General features: G+C 41.5%; 1 protein-coding gene across 4 annotated transcripts in view; it reads right to left on the reverse strand.

The window, feature by feature from the left end:
* Positions 1–16,283, reverse strand: part of PDE8B (phosphodiesterase 8B) — a 239,584-nt gene that overhangs the window by 78,739 nt on the left and 144,562 nt on the right. For all 4 annotated transcript variants that reach the window (XM_081053191.1, XM_081053189.1, XM_081053192.1 and 1 more), the window contains 5 exons: positions 15,528–15,587; positions 13,093–13,150; positions 8,757–8,845; positions 2,643–2,721; positions 806–946 (listed from right to left, as the gene is read on the reverse strand). In XM_081053191.1, the coding sequence (XP_080909317.1) occupies positions 806–946; positions 2,643–2,721; positions 8,757–8,845; positions 13,093–13,150; positions 15,528–15,587 (427 nt within the window). The remainder of the gene's footprint in view (positions 1–805; positions 947–2,642; positions 2,722–8,756; positions 8,846–13,092; positions 13,151–15,527; positions 15,588–16,283) is intronic.

A 16,283-nucleotide genomic window follows, 5' to 3' on the forward strand; every position in this document is an offset into this window, starting at 1 on the left:
TTTTTTAGAGTACTTGACAACCTTCTGTTTCCTTATAAGTCTCATTTACCCAATTTTTAAAATTAACTTTGGCCAACATATATAATCCAACCTTATTTTATTCCTGCAAACTGGCCCTCCATTAAATAAATATAATACTTAATCTAACTATCTCACATCAGACAAAGCAAGATAAAAGAAAGAAAGAATATGTGAGAACACACTGAATGCTTAAAAGAAAATGCAGAGGTAGTTCCAGTTACAGGAGCCATGCTCCTGTGGAGTGCGGCGGGGAGGAGGGCTTCAGGGAAGAGTGCTACTGCAGCAAAGGGGGGGCCACTGACAAGCTGATATGTTGGGGAGACACGAGCAGTCCATTTCTACTGAACTGTGATGAGTAAAGAGAACAGAAAAAGGAAGACTGAAAACTGGGCCTCCGTATAAATATTGATATAAAATACTTCTAGTCCTCCAAACACTGGATAAGCTAAAAAAAAACAAACAACACATAACAGCTCTATGAAGTCGAACTCTGCTCAGAAACAGGAATGATATTCTAGCAACAACAAGTGGGATATATGCATGCCAAGAAGGAAATTTCCTTATAAAAAATCACCAAGTTCTACGTCATGATAAGTACCAGATTCATTTAATATCCAAAATTCACAAAAAAATTAACTCATTTTGCAAACATAAAAGATTTTTCATTTAAGTATTACATAATGGTGTTAAAGAAGCCACTCTGAAAGACCTGACCCAGAAATTCACAAAAAAGGAGAATGTACTGGACAGGGATTTGAAGATTTGTTTTGTGTGTTTCACCCACCTTGCCTTTCTTGATGCACGTATTGATGGTGTCCAGGAGGTCTGCCCGGTTCTTGTCGCTTTTGGGCAGCTCGGCGAGTTCTTTCCCCAGGAGTTCACCCTTGTGGTAGCCCATCATCCTTTCGAAGGCTGGGTTGACATACTATGAACAGGAAGTAAGTAGTTACAGGTCAGTGCAGGGACGCTGTGTGCCCTGGAGGAATGCTTCCTGGGACACGGAGGAACGTGTTGGAATAGCCCATCCACGATGACTCAGGTCGAAATCTATAGCACAAAGGTCATTTAAATTTCCCCTTTACATATAACATCCTCTATTCAACTTTTTCCTCCTTGCTCTGGTTTTATAACATATTCAGATAGCTGGTAGGTTTTCAAAGGGGCCGAAAACGTTCCCCCAGAGAAAAACTACAGTCAGTATAGTTTCCCTTTCAGTGCAGCGTCCACCATCCTCAGCCCATTTGCTCCTGTTCATGGAACAGGCTGGGAAGTGATGAATAGCATGTGACAGCTTCCCTGTTTTCCTCTTCCCGAGATACAGGGTTCCTAAGCACCAGTTGCTCATTTTACAATGACGGACTCTGTTCCCTGTGAAAGGCATCATCTGTTAGATTACATGTGGGGAAGGCGAGTAGAGAAAAGGGAGCCCCTTCTCCTCATTACTGTAACCAGCACCCGGCTGCCCACTGTACAAGAGGGAGGCACAAAGCAAATGTGTTCCATGAAGAGAATTGATGGTTCAAGTCTGGATATAGGTGGGGGAGATGTGGGATTTGTGCTTGGTCTGTACCAGAAACATATCTGGTTTCTCTGCGGTCCAGGTGGGCCAGCAATTGGTAGCAATATGAGAAAGATTTCAGATCCATTTCAAGGAGCAGCCAGAAAAAACAAATTCTATAAATACGGACAAACAGGTAGGAAGGCTTTGGAGTGGGAAAGCCATGGCTACATATTTTGGATCCAATACTGATTAGCGGGCCTTTCCTGGGGTAAGTTCCTTGACCTTGACGGGCCTCCGCCTCCCCATCTGTACCACGGGGCACTTATGTCTCTTTCATGGGCTTGCTGAGTGGAAATGAGATAACCTTGTGAGTGTGTAGATGACAGGGCCGGGGCATATTGGGACACTGATGTTAAAGGTCCCATATGAGAGCAGGGTGGGTCTGTGTGTGCGGTGTGGGGTGTTGCAGGACAGCGAAGGTGGGGCTCTGTCTGTCATGGGGCCGCTGTGTTGACCACTGCTGGTCTCTACTGATGATAGCAAGTACCCCTCACACTCAGTGTCACTATGCAAACCAACTGTAGGCAGGCCAGTACCCGTCTGTGCAAAGTCTACATTTCAGAGCCTTTGTTTTAAGTATCAATGCTTTTCTTTCCAAAAAGTATAATAAGAAGGCTATTTCAACAAAGTTTTGTCTACTATGAATATTTCCTTAGAAAGATGCCTTTAGTGTTATATATAAGAGTGCTTTATAATTAGAATGCCAACTATAGGCAAATAAGTAAGGACCCTTGAAAATATTTTGTTCCCCTCGGCATTTAGAAGCGTTTAGTCTACAATTCTGACATACTTCTGTATAAATGCTATCATCACAGATGGGCCAAAGAATTTACCCCACCATCAAAGAAATCACAGGCTCTAATCTGAATAATTTTTTATTCTTATTGAATAGTTAATTTTTAGCTTATAAGATTATCAGTTTTATTTGCATGCTTTGATGTTCCTTTCTCCAAACAAAACATGCTGAAATTTGAGAATTATGGGGAAAGTACTTGAAAAAGAGTGGTTCAAAATTGAAAGGTTCCATTTTGACATCTAAAAATAAAAATTGTCTCTGTACCTGAATCACATGGTCATCGCTTGTTATTTCTATGGCTTCATGACAGTGGTCTAATGCTGTAAACACTGAATTACAAGCCCTGAAAGTTGCAAAAGATTGATGTTAGTTCTGCTATAAAACCACAAGTGTTTCATCTGTTAATTTATCAAAGTAAACAGTTCCTCAGAGTCATTAAAACCATATACCTTCTGATATTGCTTTGAGAAAAGAAAAAAAAACCTAGCTTTTCCAACTAAATGAATAAACAGTATATATTTCCATACATACGATACAAAGACAAGAACTGTAACCAACAAAATCTTCATGAATCATGATAAGAACTACATACGCATATACTGAATGAAACCTTAATACGGACACAAAGGAACAAAGGTGCAAGGACAGTCTTCTAGGTCCCCTGTGTTCTAGGCCAGTGATGTCATTCTGTTTCATTCTCACTGTGGTCATGGAGAAGTCAAGTCCCTATCAATTAAGAAAACCTACTTACGCCCAGATTGGATCTAAGGTATTCTAGCCTTTTGTAATACACACAAACTTTTTTCCCCTTTCTCTCATGATCGCCGATAAACAAGTCTTTATAGTACTTTGCTTTTAACCACACCCACTGGCATGATGAAGGAAATATGGCAGGCAGGAATCCCTCCCCCCCCACCACCACGTCTAGATAACTGTATAGCTGAGCAGGTGGGCACTTTTCTTGGTGACTTTCGCTGTATATCTGGAATATTTGAAATCATTTCAATTTCTCAGTTTCTTGGATAGAATTGTAACTGTCTTCCAAAGCTACAGAACTCCAGATACAGTATGTAATTTACTATCTAACAGGAGGTATGTACCTAGTTCCTAGAGCCCTGTTATTTGTACTGGCTGTTTAAAGAATCCCAGTGAAGGCTTTCCTACACATTACAAAAAAGATGTTGATTTACTGGAATGATGTTTCTTCTTACAAAACAAACTCTTAAAAGGTAATTTGTTTTTTCCACTCATAACGGCATCTAACTTTGCCATCCTGTGTTGAACTATTTCCAAGGGATAGGGCAGAACAAACTGGGTAAAATCTGGTTCCATATTTTGCCAGTTATGGGACCTTGGACAACTTTTTATCTTCGCTGGCCCTCAGTTACCTCATCTATCAAAATGAGGTAAATAACACACTTTTTACAGGTTGTTACATGAATCAAAAGAGATAGTTTATGTGAGGCATTTCTCAAAGTGCTTAAGAATTCAACACAAGGTACTTGTTGTTATTAGTAAGACCCCAGAGTAACATTTCTTTGTTTCTAAGGCTTTCAAAGTCTGTTGATAAAAAGTGAAAAATGACCTATCTTTTCTCATAATTATGTTTGAAATATCAGAGCAATAATAGCAAGGTAACGTGCACGGGGAAGTGAAAGATGTTAGCCGGATGAAGGACAGTGTTCCTATAGTTTCAGAGATTAAGGGACCAGTGTGGGAAGGTAAGTAAAATAAGTAATTATGATATGAGTGAGCAGAGGAGAACATAAACCTAACTTAACTGAGATTCCTGATGTTTTCTTATTTAAATTGCTCCAAGCTACCTAATTTAAATTATCCTACTAGCATCTCTGCATTTGTATATGTGATCCTTTAAAATAAAATAAAAAAGAATAAAAGGAAACTTTAAAATTGTTACCATAGCCGTTGCTGCATTGCTTCTCATTAAGAGGCAACTGAGAGCTAGTCTTGCCAGAATTATTTCCCAGGTACCTGGTGCAGATCCTGGCATCACAGAAAAGTGTTCCCTGTCTTCCAGAAGTTAGACGTGCAAAAGCATACTCTCTGTGGGCTAATTCCTTAACGCTGAGAGCTGGATAATTAAAGCTCTAACACATTTTATCAAATGATAAATTCCTCTTTTGCCCAAGTATTTTTCTTAAAGTACCTGTGTGTCTCAACTAAGTATGTAAACAGATACTTCAGAGTATTCTTGTTTTTGTGAATTCAAGAGGTTGCCTTTATACCAGATCGTTGCTCTGATCTCCAAAATTTATCTATTAAACATTCATTGTATGATTATCCACAAAGCATAAAATCTTCAATAAATATAATGCCCAATGGGACAATCAAATTCTCATCAACAGTTGAAGTGAAAGGATATTGGTGGCACCAGCAGACTATTTTCCCCCAGTGACTAACATTACGGGACTGCAATGTTTAGATCTAGGCTTTAAACCAATTTGGTTCATGGTTCTATTTAAATAAACCTGCAGCAAAATGAGGTAATCAACTTGAATCATGTTCCTAGAGTTTGGGAATTTAATTGCTTGTATTAATTATTAATAATCTTCATGCAGAAGAACCCTAGCTTTGTTCATTTTCTGTTCTTGGGAACCTTGTAACTCTGGTCCTCAAACGTATCCTTCAGGTTGAGAAGTTGGAAAATTGGAAAAAGCAGTGTAAGGAAAGGTAACTTTCGGTATGGAAACCCTTGAAATGCAAGCGATGTATCCATTTCCCCCACCTTCTTAAGGACCCTGGAAGGTCCAGAAGGAAAGGCAAGTACTAAAGGAGTCTGGGTATAAAGCCTACAAAGGCACAGTGGTCTGGTGGGGTGCAGAGTGTATCAGCTGAAAAGCAGGACACCTGGATTCTACTCCAGCGTGGGGACCAACATGGTAGCTGATCGTGTCAAGTCTCCCTGGCTCTCGGTGTTTTCCTCTGTCATCTGTGGCTGGGGTGGTTGGATTATAGGATCTCCTGTGTCCTTTCCAAAGGGATTCTAGAATCTACTCAAACAAAACACACACACACACACACACACACACACACACACACACACACACACACACACACTGAGGCTGCCTGGAACCAGGGGAGAGCTGGGCAAGGTGGTGGTTTGTAGAGAGAAGATTCTAAACACAAATCCACACGCCAGTGGGAGTCTGCTGGGAGGCGTAAGCGGGAGGAGTGGAGGCAGGAGGGGCTCATGGAGTTGCTGCTGGGCAGCACCATTCCTGGGCGATAATGCAGTAGGGGCCCCTTACTCTAAGCCTTGACGGTTGGGCTTCTCCTTCTGTGACACAATGGCTGTCATTCAGTGCCCACATGATAAGCACGCTGTAAACATTTCTTAATTCTGAGAGATGTAGCGTTCCAATGAATATGAAGTTTTCCCGATCAGAAACGGATTCTTTCTAAAATTGAGGACTACTGCCTTCTTAAGGTTTGGAGTAAAATAAACATGGTGATTTGGGTGTAAGTCATGGATAACAGATATCAGACTGACTAATGGCGACACACTAGCTGGTATTGTGTTAGTATAAACTGATCAGTGTAAACCCCAACAAGTAGCTAAATCTTATCTGATTTTGGATAACATAGTTCTTTTCATAATACAGAAGCATAAGAATATTAGAAGAGATAAATGGTCATCATTTAACCCACATTTCTAGGCTCTCCCCATTTCATGAATTCTTCTGTTCAACAAAGTAATTCATCAAACGCACACACGAAAAAGGTTTACGTCTTCTATCTTTAAAAGTTATTCTATGTACTGGAATTTTAAAATTAGATAGTTTTTGTTTCATCACACGATCTTTTCTTTCTCTTGGTTAATATGGTTACCATACATGAAAACCTGGGCAGAAGTATCTACCTTCAACATTCAACAATCATCCTTGCACTACAGATTGTCCTTGCAAAATGCTAGTAATGTCACATATTTAGCTGCAGCTGGGGGCGGAATTGCAGGCGAAAGTATTATGTAATTAGACTATAATTGTTCTGCATTGTGTAATAAAGAGGTTCATTTTCCCAGTCTACAGCAAGCGACAGAGTTGCCTGCCTACCGCTGGGGTACAGGTAGAGGCTTTAGAGGTCCTTGATGGCCCTAAGGAGCTGGGGACAGTCATGATATGGGGTCACCATTTGCCACTGCCCCACCCCTGCTGGTCCCAGATCTTGTATGCTCAGAGAGAGTCAAATCAGGCACAAACACCTTACTCCTTCAAAAAAAGGGAAGGAACTTGGAGAAGGTTGAGACAGAACCAGCTAAAAAGCAACAGAAGAAACCGATCACTTAGCCCTCGTCTGGCCTTGTCCTACACAGAACTCTAACCTGCCCACCAACCCCCATCCCTGCAGGAGCTGCTCTCATGCTGGTTGCTCTTGACTGGGAAGAGAGGTTCTTTACCAGCAAAGCTTAAGCTGGTGTGGAAGGTAAGGGGAATCAGGATTCTGTGCAAACCCCCCTTCCTGGGGCCACTGCCTGCCTGAGTCATGCACCAACTTCACACTGATTTGTATTAAAAAATTGAGCCTTCTCACTATGACCTCTATAATGGGTCCAACTCTAGTCAGTGAGGGGTGAGACGTTATGGAACTTATATAGTGTTAGGTACTTAGAAACTTGCCAAGTTCTGAATCTGATGAGACCCTGAAAAGTTTTCAGTGCCCTGGCTCTAAGGGGAGTTCACCAGCCTAACAATAACCTGAAGCCCTTTCTTTAAGCCCACCATGCCAGCGGGGGATGTTGCTATCCAATTGCCAGACCTGCCTTCACCTGCTCACCGGGGACCAGGCACCTTTGACATCTTACATGTGCTATCACATTTACTGTTTCCTAAGAAAACTCAGACAATTATTTAAAATAAAAGGAGGGAATTACCTATCAAAGCAATAAGGCATCTGTTCATTTTTGTTGTAGATAATACACAGTAAAATATTTACACCAAAATGAAATCCCTCTTTTTAAAATTCTATTCATTGTGAAAACATCTAAAAAATTTATAGTCTTTTTACCTTCAATTAAAACAGTCGAGATTCCCAAGAATGAAAACAATTAATGTACAAATATTAAAAATCATAAATTTCCGAAGTAAAGGCAATGTGGTTTTCTTGAAAAATTCTATTAAGTTCTGAGGCTAATAAATATGTGGATACAAAGAAACTGAGGGATTTAACTTATTCAAAAATCTTTGGTAATATTACTCACCAAAGACTGTTAAAATACCTCAATTTCCACTGTTTGAGATTCTTTTTAGATACTTTCTCACATAAGAAAGTGTTTATTCCCACACTTTATTTCTTAAAGCTCTCTATCCACAAAAACAAATGAACAAACAAAAAAACCTTCCCTGACCAGGGGAACCCCAGAAGAACCTGCTTCTGTGGGTTTATGCCAACCCATTTTGCTTCCATGGGACAGAGGATAGCAGAGAAAAATTAAGTTTAAAAAGGGTTTGGTCCCCTTTGAATGCAAATTAAGTAATCAAGATAAGAAGTTTAATCATTACAGTGAGATGCTATCTTATTTAATTTTTGCTAAGCCTGAAACCATCCTGACCTTGCAATTGGCCAGAGAGAGAAGCCAGGCTGGGACCTTCTAGCATCCTACTGCCTGGAGCTACTGGGAAAGGCCTCCCAGGGGCCGTAAGTTGGGTAGAGCCTTCTCTGTCCTCTGATCTCTCTCTGCTCAAGGGGGCGGGTTGAAAAAATCAGGGTCCTGAGAAAATGCTGGCATGGAGCATGAGCAAAACCAGGCATGAGCTAGGATCCTGATATTCCAAGATGTCCCAGAAGTAGAAAGTCCCATCACCCCATAGTTCTGACCATACCCTCAGACAATCCTATTCCAGAAGTGAGCACCAGGGAGAGACCTGCTCTTAGAGCACTAGATACCTGTTTAGACTTAAAATCAGTTTCTTGAAAAAATGTCGTGCACTCAGGCCATAATGAAATTGCTATCGTGGTTATATAGCAATTATTATGGTTAGCATAATAAATATGCCCACTGGTTTGCCCCTATCCATAACAACCCATGGAGGAATGTATAAATGTTGAAAGTAGTAAGTAGAAAGTAATTCTCAAAGGCTATTCTTAATCTCTATCTAATTGCACAAAAATTAAACAGCACTTTTGCTTGGGTATAATTTTAAAACTGCTGTAAATAGTGGAAAATATTGTCAAAAGGAGAAATGCTTCTAATTTATTTCATTATATCAAAGGAATCTGCCGTGTACCCGCTACCATTATTTGTTTAACGGCTTCAAAATCCCTGTGACTCAGCCAGGAACCTGTGAATAGCAACCTGATGACAGACAAGCTTTTCTACAGAATTGTTAACCTCATGCCCCCTCTTATTTGGCTACATACCGTAATTTGAACTGTGAGCGAACTTCCCCATGTTCTATTTGAATCAGTTCATTATAGCAAGCAATTATGCTGTTATTCTCCATAAATCTCTGAAAAGAAAGCAAAGATAACACATAAGACATATACAATTACTTCTTAAAGAGTCAAATAAAGAAAGCTTAACAATTTTTCCTACCCAGGTAACTGTTACATAAGAGAACTAATAGGTAAAATGAGACGAAGTAAAAGCAGTCTGTCAAGGTGTTCGCAATGCTTGTTTAAACATATGAGAAAAAACAGAGCAGGTAATCTTGTATGCTTAACTCCCTTTCTAACAAAGGGGAAAACTTAATTATGCGTGCTGACAGGAAAATAAACACACAATGTTGTTAATTACTGAAACACCTGTGCTTAAAAGTCTCCTAAAACCCAACACTGGACATATTTGGTGTGTGCCATGTTACGAATGACCTCTTTCCAGGGAAGAGGTCCTTTGCTTCCTTCCTCATCTTCTGAGTAGCTACTATGTGTGTATGTCTGTCTGTCTCTCTGACACTCACACATATACACTTCCCCGTATCTAGCGTGGATGGCTTCTCTTTGGGGAATACCTTTGAAGCCCCCTGACTTTCCCTGTGCTACTGGTCCGCACTATTCCAGGTGGAAGCTGGGTAGGGCTCAAGAAAAAGGGGGAAGCCGTGAACACCCACAGAAGGGAAATACTTTCCTGTTTTTGTTTTTTTGTTTTTTTTCCCAAAGCAAAGCTCAACATGGTTAGGTTCAGGTTCAGGTTGAGCTTCTGGACCGGTGAAGATTATAATCAGCCTATAACAGCTCTGAGCATTGTTAGCTGATGCTTCTTAAGATACAAAAAAAAAATCTGTGATAAAATAAGTTTTGAAAATGTTGGGATAAACAGATTTAGACAGGTATTTTTCTTTTTTTTTAAGACAAAAGCTTTAAAAGTAAACTTTTGTTGTCTATACCTAATTATAAAAGTAATACACATTAGTTTTAAAGTGTATACAATACAGAAAAATACAAAGAAAAAAACCTTTAAATCCCTGATAATGCAGTAAGCTAGAGATAATGTTATAAGCTGGAGATGTTAATTTTGGTTTATTTCCCTTAGGCTTTTATTATGTCTGTGTGTATTTATGCTATATTTTCACATCCAAGTAATAATTTTTTTATATTTTATTTTTCTTCAGGTTTCCTAAGAACTTCCATTGTAGTGAAAAACAGCTTTCTGTAGGTGATGGTTTCTAAACACTGGTGCATACACCATGTTTCCCCGAAAATAAGACCGGGTCTTATATTAATTTTTGCTCCAAAAGATGCATTAGGGCTTATGTTCAGGGGATGTCATCCTGAAAAATCATGCTAGGGCTTATTTTCCAGTTAGGTCTTATTTTCGGGGAAACACAGAAACTGTTTGTACATAATTGGCACTTAGTGTTTTGTAGACTAAAGGTAATGGAAGAGTGCACTTCCTTATTTGGGGGGGATTAACCCATATCTTTGAAATAATCTGAATGAAAATTAAAAGCAGTGGTCTTCAAATTTCAATGTGCTGAGTATCACCTGGCATTTGGTTAAAAATGCAGATTCCTGGGCATAAACTTCCAGAAATTTAAGCAGGTTTCTTTAGTACAGGACTTCTCAGGGCATTCAGTATGCTCGTGTGCAATACTGCTGATGAATACTGTGGATTTTCAGGGGTGGGAGGAGGAAAACCACAGTCTTCACAGATTTCCCAAACTTATTTGACCACAAAAGCCTTTTGTCACGGAACACCTCTTAGGAGATTTTGGAACACTAGTGTTCTGTGAAACAGTTTGAGAAAGACTGCTACTTTACTGGATGTGGCATGGAGTTTGGAGTTAAATCCCAAGCATTTCCATTTTGACTTTGTTATGAGTACGAACTCTGGCAAGCCATTTAGTCATTCTGAGCTGGTTGCCTCTGTTTCCAATCTCTCCTCGGTACATGAGGATTAAGTAAATCACCTAGCAGAGAGCTGGACAAACAATAAATCTCAGGCCTCTACTTCCTCCTCCCCAGGGAGGCCTGTCCAGGAAGGAACTGTGCCACACATAGTAAGTATTCCGTGAATACCTGATCAACTGAATAAGCACCATTTCAGATAGAAAGAGCGACCCAAAGGTGGATATAAAAACAGCTGCCATCGCCCTTTGCTAAGATATTGGTTTCTAAAACGTTCAGAATGGACTGAGCATCACGCAGTTGGCCACTTACACCCAGTTACAGAGGCTGCAAGTGGAGTTGCTGTGGAATATTTGATGGTACAATTTGTTCCTGGATCCCTACTCAGGGACCCACAGACTGAAGCACGGGCCAATTAGCTAGCAACACAGGGCTGAGTTTCAGCAGATGATTTAATACAATCAAAACAACTCAGAGATGGGAACCAACCTCACGGAAGGCAGAATCGCTGGCATATTTGGAAGGGTGCTTGGTAGAGAGTTGCCAAAGACAAGATTTTGCCCAAATAAGGACACCAGCCACCTGGAGAGCAGACTCAACTGATTTTGTGTCACAGTAACTCAGGAGGGAACGTCTTTGTAGGTGCTGTGTGCTTCCTTCAGAAGGAGCCCAAACTATTTGGGGGCACCTTGACCTGGCTGCCAAAAGGCCTTGATCAGACCCAGCGCGGAAAAAATACCAGGTGTCCCTGACAGGTCATGCTTTGCGTGCTCCCACCAAGGGTTTTATGCACCGTGGCTGACTGCAGAAAGTAGCACCAATCCACAGAGGGAAATGAAATCTTCTGAGCAACATGGACAGGTTACAAAACACATATTAGGTGGGTGCAAAAGTAATTGAGGTTTTTGCAATTATTGTTAACCTTTTCAACCGCAATTACTTTTGCACCAATCTAATAAAAAGGGTACAATGGAATTTCCTTCCTAAATTTACTTAATTGCCTTTGCACCCAAAGAGGGCTTGTTGCTTCCTCTAAGCTTTTCTGTAAGCAGATGTGCAGTCTCAGCCTCCAGACAAGCGGTGGTTGCTCCAAACAAAAACTTTATACCACTTGGAGGGAGGAGCCCTGAACTGGAAGCTGAATTCCGAAAAGGACACTTGACGGCACCTCTGTGGGCCCTCATCAACGTCACCTACAGTGTGTCATTGCTGTTCTCAGGAATGAGGCTCCAAGGGGTGAGGACACCCTATGTCCTCGTACTCTGAGAGGTCCTGCGCCCGGATAGTAATGGGCTGGGTGCAGTGGGGTGGTCAATGTGAAACAGAAGACCTGTGAAACCTGTGAATCATTTCAGGTTACTTCTCAGGAAATGGTCATTGTAAGTAAAGAAGTGCCAGGTACAAGGTTTCTTCCACTTCTCTTCTTGCAACTCTCCATTCCAGAGCTCAGAAGCGTTGTCTTATGCATTCTCATCAAGATCCAGCATATAAGAACAGTTTTCAGAACCAAATGCCAGCCTTTGAGAGACTCAATGACGGACAGGAAGAAAGTTATGTGAGTGATACTGCTAACGAGAAGCATTCATTTCTATGACATGTGTGAACCCCTATGCTGCTTAAATATTATATAGAGCCTTGCTCACGGGGAATTACTGCTTCTCTATGGTCTACAACAGAGATTTATTTTTCTTTTCAATCTGGCGTAGCAATACACCATTACTTAAAACACCCAAAGGAATTTTCATAATTCACAAGGCACAGGCAACATCCAATTTTTGAGGGAAAAGGATGTATCATGTCATCTATTTGAGATTCATGTTACTCGTGTCAAAAAAACCTGGAGCTACCAGGTAAGCCTAGTTATTTAGCTTGCTGTTAGGTCTCCTTGGGGTAATCAATCTTCATCTTCAAAGTTGAGTATCAGTGTTAATTCATGTGGTCCCTCAAAGAATTTTTCTTTGCTGACATTCACAGGATGCCATAGCCATCGTGGGCCTGTCCCTGGGGTGTACGCTCTGGCCAGGCCCCAATGACCACGCAGCCCTGGGTGCCGACGCAGCGCTTACCTCTGCATAATCACATGCACATAGGAATCTGACTAGACAACTGATGTAAGTGAGATATTTTGGGACTACAGAATTTTGACCTGATATAATAAGATGTGTTTTTATGTCATTCCATATCTGTAGCTAAGATATATGAAGATATGAGAGAAAAAGGAAAGAGGCTTGACTAGCAGTGGCTCATTACCGTCCCATAAGAATAGATACTTCCTGTCCTTTCCTTTCCTCCCAGTCCCAGAGCGGAATTCCCTTAGCAGTTATCCATGGCTGTTTGCCTTCGCTGTGGTGGGAGAGCTAAGGGTAAGATGCCTGCACCCCAGGGAGGTGCTGGCTCATCTTCTACATACCCTGTTGAAGCCTGCATGCAGAAGAGGGAGGACTGAGGCCTCTTCATGGTCGCCCGATCTGCAGCAAAGCAGAAAATGTGGTCACTCAACAGACACAAATCAGGATTCCTCACACTGAGACACGGAGAGAGAGCAATGAGGCAAGCATGGCGTTGGCTCCAAGACTGGCTTCCTGACCAGCATGTGCTCACGGGGTACACCTGCATTCAAGGACCCAGACTCCCTCATCTGCCTTCCAGATGCAAAAATAATAAAACAGTAAGGCGAAAACTCTAGCAGTGTGTCTGAAAGCATTCTCATAGGTACCCTTGAGGGCCCTCTCCAACTCTGGGCTGCCCTTGGGAGTTGGAGCAAGTGTATAGGAGCAGTCCCATAAAGGGACAAGGTAAGTACAACGCTCATCCCAGAAACAGTTGTCCTGTTTGCCATCTCCAAACTTTCTAAAAGCACAACTCCCACCCCAAGACCTAGCTGGGTCCAACTCTCAATGTGAGGAAGATATTATAACAGGCCTTATAGGTTGCTGCACCCCGTGGCCAAATGGGAAAGAAGTGCTATCAGGAATGCTAAGTGAGAAAAGAAGAAAACAAAACTTGAATGTTGTCACTTATTTCATGGGAAGGTTTCCTATACTGAGTCTACAGTTGGGTCTTAGAACTTCAGTTTGAGTAGAAGGTGGGAGTGAGGGTCAGCTTGCCATGAAGACATGCTGGGCTGTTTCCATTATGAGAGAGAAAAGTTTTCCCTAAGACAGCCAGCAAGTAACATGGAGTATACACCTTGGAACACAGGGTAGAAAGATGGAATGGAGGGGATTGGATGGAGGAGCAGACGAAGAACAGTAAGAGAAGTCCCAGTGCTCACTTGTGGCGTTACCTGTAGCTGATTTCTGCCTCACCCCCCATCCCTCCCAGGGAGAAGCTGTCTTCCCTAACTCCCTTTCTCCTCAGGAACTCAAGGCCCTACCTTCGTTGACGAATAAATCAGGACTGGCACAAAACGGGTTCCAAAGGTATTAATGATGTTCTATTTCATAAGCGGAATGGCACAAACTCAACACTCGTTTTCATTATTACTCCTTGATACACAAAATATCTTATTAAAACGGGGGGAAAGGTGAAAAATAATAATAACAAGGCATAGCAAACTATAACTTGTCAAGGACAAGTAGACATTTTTGCTATGTGAGTAGGAAAAAAGAGTGTTTTGTTCTTAGGCCAATGGAGTAAGCCAGGCTTGGGGAGAATGCTGGGGGCCTGGTGCACATCTGGAATTCAGGTCCAAGACTCGAAGATCTGAGTCCCCAGAAGACAAAATATAAGCCCGACAGCTGAAGAAGGCTGACTGCATACCACAGTTCCACTTACTCATTCCTTTTGGGATCCCATCTCCCACCAGGATGGCGGGGTGGTAAGGAACCAATAGGGACAGTTTCTTCACTTTCCTTGCCCCACAGCCCATGGCAGGTATCAGAGTGAAGAAACACAGCTCCTAGCAGGAGACTCAAGGAGTATCGGGCAAGGAGAAGTCTTTGGCTAGGCCAAGACTTTGAAGCCAGGATTTCCCACTGTACCAATATGGCTTTGGAATGGAGTATTTCAAATCTCCTTGGGCTGGGATTGCTTGGGGAAAGACCAAAAGTCTGAATCGCTGGCCTGCCAGCTTCGACCTTGCAGAATCTGTGCCATTTGCCACATTGGTGCCAAGTCCAGTAGAACCTAGGCCCCGATTAAGATCTTATTCTCCCCAAAGCTAATGACAGCTATTAAGCAATTACAACACATTTTGGTACTTGCAAAGATTCCAACCATTGCAGTTTGTACAAAAACATTTTTCCTTCCAGATCTTTCATTCTAAGTGCTGGCCATTTTAGACAATAAACCTGGCAGAGCAATTTCTCATCCCACAGTCTCGTACCTATAGCCCAATCCCTCTTTTCTGCCTTCCAACACTGACATACATCTTAGTCCTGCTTCTCGCCCTGTAACTGTCCCAGCACATAAACCACACAACCCTTATCTTGCTGTGGATTTGGCACCCTTTTGTTCTCATGCTACCATTTGTTTGCCTTAAGTGAAAACCAAGCATTCTCCCATCTCTTTTCTTCCAACAAAAAAGATAAGCTGGAGCAATGTTCCTTCCAGACCTTCTCCTTCCCAGACTTTCTATTCATTTCTAGCATATAAAGAGGAACCAGTTTCTTTTCCTGAGGTGTACGAATATGTGGTAACAGCAAATAGCCATGATAGAGAGAAAAACCTAAGTATTTCCAGAACCTCGCAAAACAAAGAAAACCCCCACAGCAAGATCTAAGGTTGGTACTGCAGGGCCAAGGTCATGCCTATTGTTCTGCCAGCTCCAAAACAGGATTACATCAGACAAATGTTTCAGAAGGAACAGGACCATTTCCAACGGGCTGTGATAGGGGAGCTTACGCTTGTGAAACCACCGCAAGGATCACCGTGTGCTCGGAGGGATTCGTGGCCCGGATTGACCTGCAACAAGAAGGCCCCACGTCAAACCAGATGACCAGGGCTTTGGTACATTAAACCAATGTGGAACTTCTTCACACTGAAAATGGCACAAATTCAAATCTTCCTCTAAAGAAAAAGTCTGAAAACACATGGAAGACAACAAAGAAAGATGCCCTTGTGGATGAGGACAAGCTCTTCGTGTTATTTAAAAAAAAAAAAAAAAAATTTTTTTTTTTTTAATTCCTAGGCAATTATCCAGGAGGTCAGATCTGCCAATTTTCCACTTCAAAAACCGGCAAATCCCACTTTCTGATTGAAATTCCACTCTGCAAAATAATTGGCAGTCCTACAATTCTCTACTTATCAGTTTGTACTTGGGAGGTAATTGAGTTGGATCCTTTTTCTTTTAAAATAGTAGACCGTTCTGAAAGTTGACCTTATAATAAAAATGAAAATGCTCGCTGGCAGCTGGATATACCAATGCAGGTTGAAGCACATTAAAAATGGTACACAGAGCTATCCCAGTGTTTCAGTTGTACTGCTGTTTGTCCTGAAACACTTCAAACAACTGCGTCATCCACTAGGGCTGAGAAGTATTACAATATAGCAACTGTCACTGTAATGATATTTGTTGTATTATGACCACCTCTATATAGTTTATTCCCTAGGAATTTAACAGGATGAAAACATGTAAGGATGTAAAATTTTGAAGTTGCT

Source organism: Rhinolophus hipposideros, assembly GCF_964194185.1.
Source record: "Rhinolophus hipposideros genome assembly, chromosome: 7".
Taxonomy (NCBI): domain Eukaryota; kingdom Metazoa; phylum Chordata; class Mammalia; order Chiroptera; family Rhinolophidae; genus Rhinolophus; species Rhinolophus hipposideros.